The sequence below is a fragment of the Rutilus rutilus genome (assembly GCF_951802725.1).
Source record: "Rutilus rutilus genome assembly, chromosome: 7".
In the NCBI taxonomy this organism is placed as follows: Eukaryota; Metazoa; Chordata; class Actinopteri; order Cypriniformes; family Leuciscidae; genus Rutilus; species Rutilus rutilus.
Genome location: NC_140221.1, coordinates 44,420,065 through 44,436,483, shown reverse-complemented (window position 1 = coordinate 44,436,483; position 16,419 = coordinate 44,420,065). Strand labels below are relative to the sequence as shown.

General features: G+C 38.0%; 1 protein-coding gene across 2 annotated transcripts in view; it reads right to left on the bottom strand.

The window, feature by feature from the left end:
• Window positions 1-16,419, bottom strand: part of LOC311293881 (uncharacterized protein) — a 100,910-nt gene that overhangs the window by 43,761 nt on the left and 40,730 nt on the right. The window contains exon 3 of one of the 2 annotated variants that reach the window (XM_084414416.1): window positions 11,355-11,429. In XM_084414416.1, the coding sequence (XP_084270542.1) occupies window positions 11,355-11,429 (75 nt within the window). The remainder of the gene's footprint in view (window positions 1-11,354; window positions 11,430-16,419) is intronic. The other variant, XM_084414417.1, reaches the window with a different exon arrangement.

Sequence of the window (16,419 nt, the reverse complement as noted above, 5' to 3'; positions counted from 1 at the left end):
TGCAGAACTGCAATTCAGTTTCAGTGTAATGAAGAAATTAAATGAAATAAATTCACATGTCTGTCCATTTTGAACAAGAAAAGCAAAGTTTGTCGACACAATCCTTGAATGTTTGCATGGCAAACCAAGATTTCTGAGGCTTACATGGATGGATGGATGGATGGATGGATGGATGGATGGATGGATGGATGGATGGATGGATGGATGGATGGATGATGGGACGATGGATGGATGGATGGATGGATGGATGGATGGATGGATGATGGGACGATGGATGGATGGATGGATGGATGGATGGATGGATGGATGGATGGATGGATAGGACGATGGATGGATGGATGGATGGATGGATGGATGGATAGGACGATGGATGGATGGATGGATGGATGGATGGATGGATGGATGGATGGATGGATGGATGGATAGGACGATGGATGGATGGATGGATGGATGGATGGATGGATGGATGGATGGATGGATGGATGGATGGATGGATGGATAGGACGATGGATGGATGGATGGATGGATGGATAGGACAGACAGACAGACAGACAGACAGACAGACAGACAGACAGACAGACAGACAGATAGATAGATAGATAGATAGATAGATAGATAGATAGATAGATAGATAGATAGATAGATAGATAGATAGATAGATAGATAGATAGATAGATAGATAGATAGATAGATAGATAGATACTGATGACATGTTCACTGCCACGAGGGCGGAGCAACCTGTCACTCACATGAGATCCACCAATAGCAAACAACAACCATCCAATCAATTCCTGATGGACAAAATCGAGTCCAGTCCTACATTTGTTGTTGTTCAAGAATCCGTTTCACATGGATATACATCACAATAGTGAAGAAAAGACTATCACATCATCCATTTCATCTAAACTTTAAAATGCTGCCTTAGATGGTAAACCATGCAGCTCACTAGGTTTTTTAACAGATAGTCTCTGATTCACTATGGTCTATCTTTCTCTTTGGCTTTTGCCTTCGTTTCCCCTTTTACGTGTAATACACACCCCAGCTCACCACCGTACACGGCCATCCAGTTCCCCTCACGAGGCATTTTTTTACCCTTCACCTTCATTATCACTTGTTTAAAACTTTTACTAGGTATTGAATATTTGATGCAGATTAATATTTCACTGCAGGAGTGCCGTCAGGAGAGCGAATAACTAAAAGAGCTGAGAGCAGAGCAGACATTTACGATTCCCCACCACGGCTTCCTCTTCCTCTCAGACGTGGCATGAGCGAATCTTTGCCCCGAGGCAACAGACATCAAATGCGGACCACTGAGTCATACATGGAGCAATGCTTAGAGAGAAAGACGGGGAATGATATACTTTTTCATCATTACAAGAATTTTGTAAATTGACCATAGGGCAGAAACATCCTCACACAAGTACGTAAATGCTGATGCTGATTCTCCACTGACACATTATAAACGTGTGGTCCTGTACATACGTAACACGCTACGGTTCAAAAGTTTGGAGTTCATGAGATTTTTTTTATGGTTTTGAAAGAAGTCTCCTATTCTCACCAAGCTGATCAAAAATGAAAAATGTTTGATCAAAAATACAGTAAAAAATAAAGTTGTTATTACTATTTAAAACAGCGGTTCTCTATTGTAATATATTTAAATTGTAATTCATTCCTGTGATCAAAGCTGAATTTTCAGCATCATTACTCCAGTCTTCAGTGTCACATGATCCTTCAGTAAAATAACTAACCACCGACGGACTAACGTACGCATCAATTTACGGCAAAAGAGTAACCCTTGACCTGACGCGTGGCGTACTGACGAATGAGGAAGCGTTGAGAATCCAGCAAAACAAAACACAGGTTACGTAAGTCGACTTGCATAGCCCGTCTGACGGAAGTTAGTTATTTTAGTTGATACAGTTTTGAATATGGATATTTTTCTTACACAAACGCATCGCTTCACTTCAGAAGGCCTTTATTAACTAAATTCTTCCAAATTTCGTCCTCTATTTACTGCCATTATAAAGCTTGGAAGAGCCAGGACATTTTTTAATAAAACTCCTATTGTGTTTGGCTGAAAGAAGAAAGTCATATACACTTAGGATGACTTTGAGAGTGAGTAAATTATGGGATAATTTTCTTTTTTGGGTGAACTATCCCTTTAATATATCCTTACTGAATGAAACTATTCATTTCTTTCAAACAAATAAAAATCTTACTGACACCAAACTTTTACACATTAGTATTTGTAATGCTCCAATACATGTGCATGTCTGCATATATGCACAATTTCTTCATCATCATTTGATGAATTACTAATGCACAGTAAAAAAAATACCTGTTTTTTTGCAAATTATAATTAGTGCAACTGATCAAAAAGCTGGCTTTAGAGCATTTTGTGCATTCTACAATAGTATTCAATAAAATATTCATTTACATAGAAAGGAAGTGTGTTTGCCAAGAAAATAATGACAATGACTGCATTTAAATACTCACAGTGCAATTCCAGCACATTGGGATTACAGGTGGTTAGTAAAAAAAAGAAAATTTTCGTGTTGAAATACAGTAAAGTGGCCAAACTGTTATATGTTTGTAAAAGATGTTTATTTATTTAACCCCTGTCATTTAAATATAACATGAAACGAAAGTTGTAATATTCTTTTCTTCACTATTGTGATGTATATCTGAGTGAAACGGCTTCTCGTACAAGAGTAGGGCAGGCTTGATTTTGTCCATCAGGAATTGATTGGATGGATGTGGTTTGCTATTGGTGGATCTCATGTGAGTGACAGGTTGCCCCGCCCTCACGCCAGTAAACACATCATCAGAGAAGAGACGAGACGAGAAGAGATGGTGACTTTAAAGGCCTTCAGAGGATGTTGATATACCTGCGAGAATATTTCTGAATGCATTTCGAATTTACCAGCCACAAGTCAATCCGTAAACAGTATCATTCAGAGTGTCCGTTTAAGTGACTATACGCTTTCGGGAGCTACTCTAGATAAATGACACATTTCTGATTCAGCATGTGAAGCGCTGCGGATGAGGGTGAAGAAGAATGTCGTGTCTGGCCACGAGCGAAGCTCTGCTGAAATGAGGCAGTCTGTCACACTCTCCCCCAGCACCCGCTATCTAATACAAATCTCTGTCCCTGAGGCTTTGGACAATGAGAGGCAGGAGCAGGTCCTGTTCTCCTCTCCGTCCCCTCTGGAATCTGATTAGGCTGCTGTATATGGACTCCAGGGGCCCGGGGCGCTCATATTGACTCCTAAACGGAAGAGTCTGTCACTCCACCCCCGTGTCATTCCACAATTTCATTTATTGGAGTAATGAAGCAGCCCGTCATACATTTGAAGCTGTTTATTAGTATGCTGCGAGAGCACCATAAATGAAGTGTACGCATGTCTGTGAGGAGGAGTTGAAGGCATCTCAAGTGGGCATGTGTGGAGCTTTATGAAATCACTGACAATGAAAGAAAAGGAGAGATTTTCACACTAGGGTTCGTCATGGTTCCCACAATTCGGCAGTCATAGCAATACCAGTAACATTTCATAATTTTCAATATCAGTTTCAATGCAATTTTTATACAATGGCAAAAGCTACCCTGTGATTAAATGTAATCCATTTAAAAATCCTATTTAAAAATGTTCTATTTATTATATATTTTTTAATAAAACAATTATATATATATATATTTATATTGATTTAAAAAATGTATATAAAGACAATGCTGATACAAATAATAATGTAAATATGACCATGTAAAACATTTATATAAATGATAATGTAAAGTAATATTGAAGTATTTTAAATGTATATATTTAAATGTAAGTGAAATAAATATGGTTAAATAAGTTTTACAAGTAATTGTTCAAGTAAACTATTCAATATTATATATTTAATATATTACTAAAAACTAAATTAATGTATAGTAAAATAATGCTAAATAATTGTTAACTTTACATAATATAAAAATTTAAGTCACAATACTGAAATGTGCTTGTAAATAAGTAATTGTTCAAGTAAAATATTCAATAATATATATTTAATATTATATAATATGTAATATTATTAATACTAATAAAAGAAAAACTGATTATAAGCACTAGAACAAGTAACATTCTCAATATATTTATTAACAACATAATAAACAACAGCAGATCTATATACAGTAGGTCTCAATATTTTAACACATATCTAAAAACTGTTTGTTCTGTCTAAGAAATGTCTGTAAAAATATAGGTTTTTTTCATCATTTACTAGAAGTGAATGAACTAGAAATGCATTTCACAGAGCATGCATGCATGTACGCCTTCAGCATCTGATTCACAATACTGCAGTAAAACTGTATCATTACATCTGAAGCTATAGCAGACTAATAATCTAACAAACTGAGACACTCTGAAAACCTGTGCACGGTTCATTTCTAATACGCTCCCTTACCTGGGTGACATCATACCCGTATGCAACCTTTTCACAGACCTCCCAAAAACCTCAAACGTGACTAGCATCAGGAGACCCAAAAAGCACAATGTGTAAAGCCTTCAACATCTTCCTTTATCTTCTTCTTCAATTCTTGGAGGATACAACATGAAAAGACATTATTATGATTCAATTTCCCACTGGTACAGGAAGCTCCTCTTTTCCCCCCCTCACACTCACAAAACCAGCTCGGCTCTTGTCCACTTCTCTCATTCGCTCTGTAATACTCTCTATTGAGTCTCACACACCATCAGCTTTACTGGAGCCAGTGGAGGATAACCAGGTACAGGGACGTTTCTAGAGTCGATGGATGGTATATAGCATGTAATAGGAATAATTTTCCCTGCTGAGAAAACGGCTTAAACCAGCATACGGTGGTTATCTGGTCTCCCAACTTGGCTAAATTGTTAAGACTGGATTGTTGTGTTTTATCAGGATTTAGGGCACATTTCAGCCGGTCAGCCAACGTAACAAGAGCTTGGCAGTGCTGGAAGACCAACTTACACCAGTTAAAACCAGCCAGAAATGTATTTTTCAGTATTATTGGAGCTAAAACTATAAAGGACTGTACTGTGACCGCAGCCTCAAACATGCGCAAAGGTCAAAAGGTCACATGTTTTTAATTATCATGTAGCTTAAAATCCCATAAGATGACTAAGAACCCCCAAAAAATTAAAGCTGCAAGCAGCATTTATCGGGGTTCAAGCAGTTAAGGCCTTTAAGCACAAAAGCATCAAAAGTTATTACGTTTTATTTAGCAAGCATGTAACCACTGATATAACAGACGGAAAAGACCATTTACAGCCAATACAGGCAATTTACCATATAGGAAATATATGGTTTTAAAGCTTTTTAACAGTTATAGCGCCACCTATGGTCCGATATCCATAAAACTTTAGATGCTTGTTCAGAATGTTATCTCACATATGCCCATCAATTTTTGTGTTTTCCTTTAGGATTTATAGGCTTTTGAGTGTATTTTGCCACGCCCCTTTTCTAAATGACCCTGTTACAGCCACCCAAATGCAAAAGTTCAACTTTTTTTCGATAATTATTGATCTAGAAAGTCCAGAGAATTGTCCTAGACTGGTTTGGTTCCGATCGGGCGAAAAACCAGGGATTAGTTCGCATAGCAGAAATTTGTCCTGCCTAAATCGAAATTGGACAAACGGTCTAAGAGTTATGAGCGATTTTGTACTTATGGTTGCTGCAGCGCCACCTATGGGCCAATCGGGGTCATACTCTGATAGGTTCTCCCCAAATTGAGGCCTACCATCTGGCCAGGTTTCAAGTCTCTAGGCCTTACGGTTTGGCCTGCACGATCAGTTTTACAAATCCTTACAATTACAATAGGGTTTCAGCATTTCCTGCTTGAACCCCTAAAAAGGTTTAATATATAAAACTTTGCAAGGATTCATGACATTGCACTTTAATAAAAGACAGTTGGGTCCTTACTAAAAACATTCAGAGCTTAAAGGAATGGTTTGCCCAAAAAAAAAACACATTTGCTAGTTTTACTTGATTTTCCATACATACATTTTCAGAAATATCATGTTAAAATGCGAGTATCAAATATGATCCATCAGACTTCGGAGAGACGTCTATTTGTTCATCTCGATCCTCGTTGTATTCATTGCATTATGTGTTTTGCCCCCGAACATAACAAACTAAAAAGCTTTGGTCATAAAATTGCATATTTTTGCTCAGTGTGGGCCTCTGAATAAAATTGAGCTGTTTTTTATCCCCCTCTTCAAATATGAGCTAAGCTTTTTATTCCATTTTTTAAATTTCTTTCTTTTTTATCATTTCCCATGCAGGCTTTACAGGGTTACTCCCCTGAATCCCACTCGTATCCAGCCGCATGTGCTCAAGTCTTGTGTCGTGGTGAGCCGTTCTGACATTACACACTGACAGGAAACCCCAACACTCTCACACAACATTAATATTTAGATCACGCTCTGGGTAGACACAAGGAGAAAATATCTAGCCTGTAATCTCTCTAAAACCATCCCTGCCATCTCCAGCTTTCCTCCTTCATACCTGCGTCTCTCAGTCGCTGGCTCTTTCATTTCCCCCACAGATGGAGTCGCACTCAGAATCGGACGTGTTCCCTTTTTTGTCTCTCTCTTTCTTCCTTGGATCTCAGCAGGGACCTGGCAGCTCTCTACCTCTCTGTCTCACTCTCAGCTCATCTGTTTCTGTGCGTTTGAGCTAACAGACAATGCTCGGCTGCAATCGCTCATCATACTGAACAATTTCCTCTCTGTTTCCAGTTCAGGCATCCTCAGAAGTCCAGCATATGAGCACCTGGTGCTGTCAGTCTATAGGATGATGCATGAACTGGACATGAACAGACATTGCTTGCAGGACAAAAAAAATAATAAAAAATTGTCAGATGAGATCTCCCTAATATTTACAGTGAACTAAAACTGCTTATGTACACAAACATAAACTAAAATGTCCGTAAAAACAAACACTGTATAGTATTATTAAGTAGTATTAAGAATTATAATATATAAAATTATAATGTTATGTTTTTATAATTTAAATACATATTATGTATTTAAATTATAAAAACATAACATTATAATTTTATATATTATAATTCTTTTTTAACATAAAAGTTATTATAATAATAATGAATAATATAAATATTTGACAAACTATGCATTATTGTATGATTAGTTGCATTATTATTTGCATTTAACATAATGGTGACCCAAAAAAATATTTATTTATTTATAATTATTATAATTACACATTTAATGATTAACCAGATTAAATGGAGAGTAAATCAAGACATTTCCTTGTGGTACTGTGCGTGTAAGATTTTATATAAATAACATGGTAAAATCACACATCAGAAGAGATTTCTTAAACTGTGCTCAGATTTACCAAGTCTGCCATCGAACTCTCTATACGAAAATATTTCTCATCAAATTCATCCATGACCAAATAATCACAGCTATACTATTCATATTCATTTTATAGCTCTATACTCTTATACTGTATCCCAAAAACTGACTCGGAGAAAGCCAGGAGAAACATCTGAGACAATGTTTCGATGCTTCAATCAAACAAAACTGAGAAACTCCTTTCAGTTTCCTTAAATAAGTCCAGACATTAGCTTGGCAAAGTGTAACTGCATGCTTTTATCTTTGAGGTCAACATGAAAGCAGATCCACTTTATTTTCTGAACACATGATCCAGATATTTTTGTGCTAGATCATCTACAACTATGGTAAATAACAACCATATTTTACAATCAAATCAATTCCCAAAGGATAAAATCAAGATCAGCCCTACATTTGTTCTAGTGCACCAAGAAAAACAGCGCATAAGAAGATAAACTGGATAAATGGTATTAATGCTCTTGTAAGACTCCGCCCCCTTCTTTATTTACACAAACCACACATACGCCTTTATATATGTGTGCGTGCGAGAGTTTGTGATTCTCCAGGTCTCCTCTGGGAGTGTTATTCACACCTTCATTCTGGGCAGGAGTAGATGAAAATGTGTGGTGACGTGGGCCGTTGTTATTGATTTTGTTAGACCCTTGTGCAGTGGGGGAGATTACATAAGCCCAGGCAATTATACCTTGGGCTCATGGGGAGAAGAAACATCCTGAATGTCCACCTGGATCTTCCTCAGTGCTCTGAACACTGATTCATACGCCACGACAGAAAGCACCCAGCTGATCAGGTCTGCCTGCTAGTCCTGATGAATTCTGTTCGGTTGTGACATCATGGATGTCATGTTCTTTTTCATTTTTCAGATTTTGAACGTCTGATCCACATTGCAGCATATCCTGGCCAAAAACCGTTCACTTTAAAGGGTAACTCTCGCCAAAATGCAACCTAGGCTCTTTTTGGTAATCTACCCGAGGCAAACTTTCGTGTAAAAGCATAATTAGAATGGAAACGGCACTTTTAAGATTGACCGTATTTTCGTTTTAGGTCAAATGCCTTGTGAATGGGAGTGAATGGGGCACGACTATGATAGCATCAAAAATCACTATTTTTAAAACACTAAGAAGGCTCGACACAACATGAAACTGTGCTTGAAGTATCACCAGGGGCTCTACACATGAACTCGAGCATTGACTACATTGTTTGTGTACACAGAGTTTACTAAAAAGAAAGATTTTGAACAACTCACTGTTCTCTGTGTCCGCCGGATTTTGACAGTCAAAAATAGTCGATTTCCGAATGTGAATGAACTGACTCTGAATTTTAGTATTGTTTCTTATATGAGGATCCTTTTTCAAATACAAGGTCAATATTGATTTTCACTAACGAGAAAACAACAAATTATCCGTGAATTTATATTGAACTAAGCTTTAGGAGCTTTCCATCTTTACCCTCCTCCCTGTTACGGAGATCGACTATATTTGACTGACAAAATGCCGGCGGACGAAAACACAGTGAGTTGTTCAAAATCTTTCTTTTTAGTAAACTCTGTGTACACAAACAATATAGTCAATGCTGGAGTTCATGTGTAGAGCCCCTGGTGACACTTCCAGCAAAGTTTCATGTTGTGTCGAGTCTTCTTAGTGTTTTAAAAATAGCGATTTTTGATGCTATCATAAAAGTGCCCCATTCACTCCCATTCACAAGGCATTTTGACCTAAACCGAAAATACAGTCAAACTTAAAAGTGGCGTTTCCATTCTAATTATGCTTTGAGTAGATTAACAAAAAGACCCTAGGTTGCATTTTGGTGAGAGTTACCCTTTAAGACAGGAGCAGACTATCTGGCTGATATGTAAATTGTATTGTTCGTGACGTTTACGTGCAGGTAAATCTGAAATCAGATGCAACCATAAAAGAGCAGCCGCATATAAAGATGCGCTCAAGCACACTTGGTTTGTTTACTTGCTACTGTCTCAAACAAAAACTGTTAAATATCTTTCAAAGATGTGATGGCATCAACCTGACAAACTTTGCCAAATGCAGAGCTTTCTTTCTTGGAAGGCCTCACAGTAGCAGACTGGGAACTTGTAAACATGATATTGTTTCCAAGTGAACTGAGACAGGTAGACTGCCAGAATTGTGTAAAGCATAGCTCTCAACTGGTGCTTTTAGTATTTATATTGCTTCTACCAAATGAAATATGAAATTGTGTCAAATTACCATAGACTTTGATTACACACACACACACAAAAAATAAAAAAATAATTTTCTTAATCAGTATATTTGTCTTTGAATCTAAACATCCTTCAAACAAAATAAATACATTTACTAAAGAATTACTAATATAAATATAATATACACTGTCGTTCAAAAGTTTGTGGTCAATAAGATTTTGTTAATTTAATTTAAAGGAACACGCCAACTTTTTGGGACTTTAACTTCTTCACCGTATCCCTCAGAGTTAGATAAGTCCATACATACCCTTCTCATCTCTGTGCGTGCCGTAACTCTGTCTGACGCAACCACCGCTAGCCTAGCTTAGCACAAAGACTGGAGGTAAATGGCTCCAGCTAGCATACTGCTCCCAATAAGTGACAAAATAACACCAACATTTTCCTATTTACATGTTGTGATTTGTATAGTCACAGCGTGTACGAATAACAGGGTCACATGAGACACAGCCATCTTCTAACCGTATACATACTGGGAACTATATTCTCAGAAGGCGAAGCACTGCTACTTGGGCGGAGGGATTTGCTCCAACTCTGAGCGAACTCTCTGCTCCTCATCATGGGGCTTCTCAGGTGCTGCGAGCAAATCACTCCGCAGAAGTAGCAGTGCTTCGCCTTCTGAGAATATAGTTCCCAGTATGTATACGGTTAGAAGATGGCTGTGTCTCATGTGACCTTGTTATTTCTACACGCTGAGACTATACAAATCACAACATGTAAATAGGAAAATGTTAGCATTATTTTGTCACTTATTGGGAGCAGTATGCTAGCTGGAGCCATTTACCCCCAGTCTTTGTGCTAAGCTAGGCTAGCGGTGGGTGCGTCAGACAGAGTTACGGCACGCACGGAGATGAGAAGGGTATGTATGGACTTATCTAACTCTGGGGGATACGGTGAATAAGCTAAAGTCCCAAAAAGTCGGCGTGTTCCTTTAATGTTGAATACATATTTGAATTTCTTTTAAAACACAAAGAAATAAAAAAATGTATTCAGCATTAAATGGATAAAAAGTAACATAAGTAAAGAGATTTATAATGTCAAAAGATTTTTATTTCAAATAAATGATGTTATTTTGAACTTTCTATTCATCCCAAACTAGTTGTTTTAAATGGTAAATTAAATGGTAACACAGTCACCAGATCTCAGTTCAATAGAGCAGGTTTGGGATGTGGAGGAACGGGAGATTCACATCATGGATGTTCAGATCCGACAAATCTGCAGTAACTGTGTGATGATGTCATGACAATCTACACCAAAATCACTGAGGAATGTTTCCAGTACTTTGTTGAATCTGATTCTGTGCCATGATGAATTAAGGCAGTTTTGAAAGCAAAAGGGGGTAAAGTGGCCAGAGAGTGTATATGGCCAGTTGAGAACCAGCTTGGGTTTTTGAGAACAAATTTGCCTAATTATGCATCTTATGCATCAGTCTGTGATCGGTCTCGTTGGAGTTAGAGGCTGAGACTTGGTTTTTAGACCAAAAAAAAAAGGTTTTATTTAATGTATTATTCATCAGGAAATTAAAAACTAATAGTTTGGCTCATCTTTAACAGTCAATAGACTCCTTAGCAAGGACAGATTTCCCTAGCAAATGGTTTCCCACAAACTCACTAAAACCGAATTAAAAACCATTCCATAGTGAACTTTCACCTAGACATATGTTGATGTGAGTGTATTCCTCAGAAAACATGTATTGCTGCACATAAACACAGAAAACAGGGGTGTCTTACCTGTATATGATACAGGCGCAGTCTCTGCAGGTGCCGCAGTTCTCAATGTCCTGTCCCGTTCGGTACGAGTGTCTTCTGAAACACACAAAAAAACAATAACCATGGGTTTTTTAAACTGTGAGCATGTCATGATGGAAGAAGGCCTACTGAAGAGAGTCATTGGTGACAGACAGCATGGACTGTTTATAGCTCAAGCCTGTTAAATTGTGGAGTATGTTTGAATCAAACACTGTTGCGGTTCCGACGGATGTAGCTCGTGTTCGTGGCGTCCTTGATGAATGACTCTTCTGAGTGTCTGACAGTTATGTAAGAGTGACTCACAGCTAGCGGGACTATACTATCATTCTGCAATTAAAACACTGTCCTTTGTGTGTGTTTATATATTGTGAATGTGAGACTGAAGGCATATTTGGAGAACAGTAAGTTTGCAATATGGTTCAAGCAGGTATTACAGACCTCTTCAGGAAGTCAACCTACAAATGGATTAGTTATAGTTGTCTCTGCACATTACGCTGGGAGAGGGTATATTAGCATTGAAAGAATTACCCACTTCACCTCTTCGTTTTACAGTATATTACAGCGATGCATACGATTTCACACAGACGCAAGGTTCTGATGAATTAAAAGCGAGTCATCTCTGCGTTTAAGGTGACAGGAAGACTATATGCATGTATACGGTGTTACATACGCCGCCCGAGTCTCACGTGGGATAACAATGCTAGCCTGATTTAGCAGCTCGGCACAATGGGGACTAATTACACATCACAGATTTCCGGAATCTTCCTCCTCTCCTCTCGGCTTCTGGAATTAAAGAGCTGATGGTAATCCTGAGGCACTTGAGCAGCGCTTAAATAATCCACAGATGGGAATCAATCATAGAGAGGGTTTATCTATTTTTTTTATTATTATTATTACCAAACATGCTATATATTTAGATATGCCTGCACTTTACACAAAACAACTATATTTCTACAAACAATTAATAATCAGATTTTTTTTTAGATGTCTGTCTGTCTATCTATCTATCTATCTATCTATCTATCAAATGTGGACAGATTTAACATCAAAGTAAAATGTTTTTTATGTTTTTAAAGGTCATCGGTCTAGCTCTCTTTTCACATGCAAACACACACACATATACACTCTCTCTCTCTCTCTCTCTCTCTCTCTCACACACACACACACACACACACACACACACACACACACACACACACACAATAAAGCCAACGGTCTCATTAAAAGCCGTTTAAAGTCTCACCTTAATTCGTTCACAGGGGACAGCCTAGTCATTTGTCATTACCACAACAACGCCTGCGTGCGTGTATGTGTGTGTGTGTGTGTGTGTGTGCGTGTTTTTCTATACTCGTGGGGACCTGTGTCACTGTGGGGACCTAAATTGAGGTCCCCATGAGGAAACAAGCTTATAAATCATACAGAATGATGGGTTTGTTTTTGGGGGGAAATGTAAAAATGCAGAATGCTTTCTGTGATGAGTAGGTTTAGTGTAAGGGGAGAGAATATACAGTTTGTACAGTATAATAACCATTACGTTTATGGAGAGTACCCACAAAGATAGCGGACCAGTGTGTGTGTGTGTGCGCGTGTGTGTGTGGTCATAATGTTAAAGTAGCCAAAATAAAAGAGGAATGTGGTGAAATAATAAATAGCCCCGACAATTTAATTCCCCAGAAGCCGTGACTCTTTCAACGGAAAATAACAATCAAAAGATGAATCATAATATGAATGAATCTTGAATAAGTTGAGCTATTGCTCATTAAAGGCTAGTACGGTGACCGGGAGCGGACATGTTCGGTTAACATTGCAGCAATATTGTTCATTTTAAAATTCTTTGTTCAGACAACTAGTTGGGACAACAATTGATGCTCTGTTGTTTTTGTGTAATTCACTCAAAATGTCCAAAAAATAGAAAGTTGATTTGTACAGAGTAGCATCTTAATATGGTAACTTTTGCACAGGCACGATTGACATTTTTGCGAAATCATTCACTTTTCGCGAAGTTTCTTTTTGCTCAGAAACACAACAAATGCTCGATTGACACCCGCCAAATGAACAGGGGATTGATTAATGACATACTTCACAAGAACCTCTGAAAATTACCCCAAGTATTCTTAGATCCGGTCTCTGCAATGACCTTTCAGTGTTAATTACTCCGAGAGAGACGCTACAGGGATTTGTGAGTAAGGTTGAATGAATTATCCGTCTTTTCCTGGTTAACTGAATACAGCTGTAGAGCAGATGTTCACGCATAGAGTTACCACGTCTTCACACAGCTGTTTTACGTGGTCAGTTGATTCAAAAAGTTCAAATTCAAAAGAGCTTAGACATGGTCAAGCACCCATTTAATGACTACAGTACAAAATAAGAGTGAAGTGACTTGCTTTAAGAGGGACTTTAGACAAACTAAAAACCAACAAGAGAATAAAATTAAGCGAGAACCCATTTACACATCATAATCACATAATGCAAAGCTCCACTCCACATGCTAAATATTCCTGAACGCATCTTTATAAAGAAGACTAATCATCTTTGATGGTGCAATTGTAATGACTCAAAATTATGCCATTATCCTCTTTCTGTTGTTTTCTGTCATGTTGCTTTCATTATGAAGAAGTAAGGCTCGCACACATTTAGTAGAAGAATGCATTTTCATATTTCTTGTCTTTCCAGTGGTTAAAAATTATTGATTTACCCATTCAAGCATCTTTTCTGTGAACAGTGATTTTGGTTTGCATCTATGAAATCATGAAATATGCATAACCTCGATGCATAATGATTTATTTTTAATGAATTTATTTCTATGAAAAGCCAAATAATTGTTCTGTTCACACTTACAATTCAGAACATTTGTCTTTACAAGCACAAACATATTGTGTTACTGTTTTCATGCATGTTAATTTGAGTCATTTCTAAACACGTAAGCGCTTCAAGCATTTTCAACTAAGAACAAAACTAAAATGAAGCAATTAAGTCTTTGTTTGAAATGCAACAGTGAGCCTCTCTTGGGCAATCTTGCAGAGTAAAACGAGCTCTCCAGAGTTTTCCGGCACGCTTTGAAGCTGACAGTTTATAAATAGGGGGCATCTACGAAGAAAGATGCCGATCCAAGCAGTTTATAAGAGCAGGATCAAGGCAATCTTTGTAAGTATGCTGTGTTACCCATCTCATGTATACGCAAATCAGATTGTTATTGTTTGCAAGCTTAAAAAAAAATGAAGCTTCTAAAAACAGAAGCTCATGGATTACATCACAGCAAAAGTTTATGGACAACCCGGGAGGCAGCACAGTTTAGAAATGGACACGTCTGAGAGTTTTGGCAAACGTATTTTTCTCTGCTCAACTGAGCCCCGGAGGAGACATGCTGTCAGGTTTGACAAACATGCAGTCAACAAGCTCACTGTTGAGTGTGATGGACAGCTATGTAATGCCACCAATGTAGTGCATCAAAACTCAGAAAACCTGGTCCTAAACTTACTTTAGCTAAATTACATATACATTTGCCTCAGGGACTCTGGGAATGGCATTAGAAATCACATTATATACTGTTCCAGACTGCTTTCTACAACAATGTATACTCAGTACTGCATGCTATTGTTACAGTATACAACAGCATCCAATTTGGGCTTTTTTATGGCATAAAATGGACATTTAGAGATGGATGCATTGCATTGTATATACTGTAGGACTAAAGCAAATAACCTGTAGTGTGTCATTCAGTTAACCTATATGCATACAGATATCGAGATATTAAAGGGGAGTTATAATGCCCTTTTTCAAATGCATGGTTTTGTTTTTGGGATCTAAGGTTTTCACGACTGAATCAAAATCACTTTCCAGAACATTCTCATTCACGGTTCCATGCTGGTGGAATGCTCTCCCCACCCTCATCCGGAATGCAGAATCCCTGACAACATTCAAAAGACAACTGAAAACTCATCTCTTACGTGAGCGCTTAACCTCATAAAAAATATATATATATTTCCTTTTCCTTTAATCCTCCCTTATCGGGCTTCTGCTACTCTGAACAATGCCTGAACTTCATATTTTGAGCACTTCTTGCATTGTTTTTGCCTCTTCATGATGACTCACTTAATTTAGTCCAAAATTGTAAGTCGTTTTGGACAAAAGCGTCTGCTAAATGAAAGTCAGTCTGTCATAACGCTCTGTTTAGTTCCTGTCTCTATGAAGCCCCTCCTTCTGAAAAGCTTAATGTGCTCTCTGATTGGTCAGCTGGACCAGTGTGTTGTGATTGGTCAAGAGCTTCGAGCATGTTCGGGAAATGTCGTGTCCCTCACCATAACCGCCAGTTTCAACTACAATGGAGGCGTTTCAGGGAGTTCAGAAACAGTGACACTGAAATAGACTGTCACTTGCCTGAGCAAAACTTGCTGTTATGAGGCTATAGTCTTGTAGGTGGTTGCCAGGGTGTTGTAATGAAATTGCTAAGGTGTTCGGAGTGGCTTCCAGCCAGTTGCAACGTTATTTCTATAACTGGCCCAAGTCAAAAGAGCCCATCTTCAAGTTCCCATGACATTCTCACTTCTTTATATGGCTCGGGACCCACAATCACACATCATGTAAGGGATTTGTTTCACCCATTTTATCATGTGCCAGGCATAAATCGCTTAGAAAAGTAATAGCACCTGTCCTCAACAAGATGCATGAATATAGTTACAGCTAAAGGATGCTGTTAGTCATGATGCACAGTAGAGTCGGCAAACCTTTTAGCTGTGACTACATTCAAAACACTGCACGGCCTCAAGAGCCTTTTTGCTTTTCTAAACCAAACAGGCTCATTGGAAATGCATGCCACAGCAAAAAGGAACCTATACATACAATCCACTGCAGTTTCCAGCTGAAATTAACACTAGTGGCAGTAAAACGCCAACAACATTACTTTGCACACAAATGATGATTATGGGGCAGATTGTAGATTAATAAAGACTTATTTTCGTCCTTTTTCCTTGCACAATAATATGTCATGATGGCCTCAAAACACTTTTATAGTGAGTGATTAGTAAACTAATACATTTTGACATCTGCA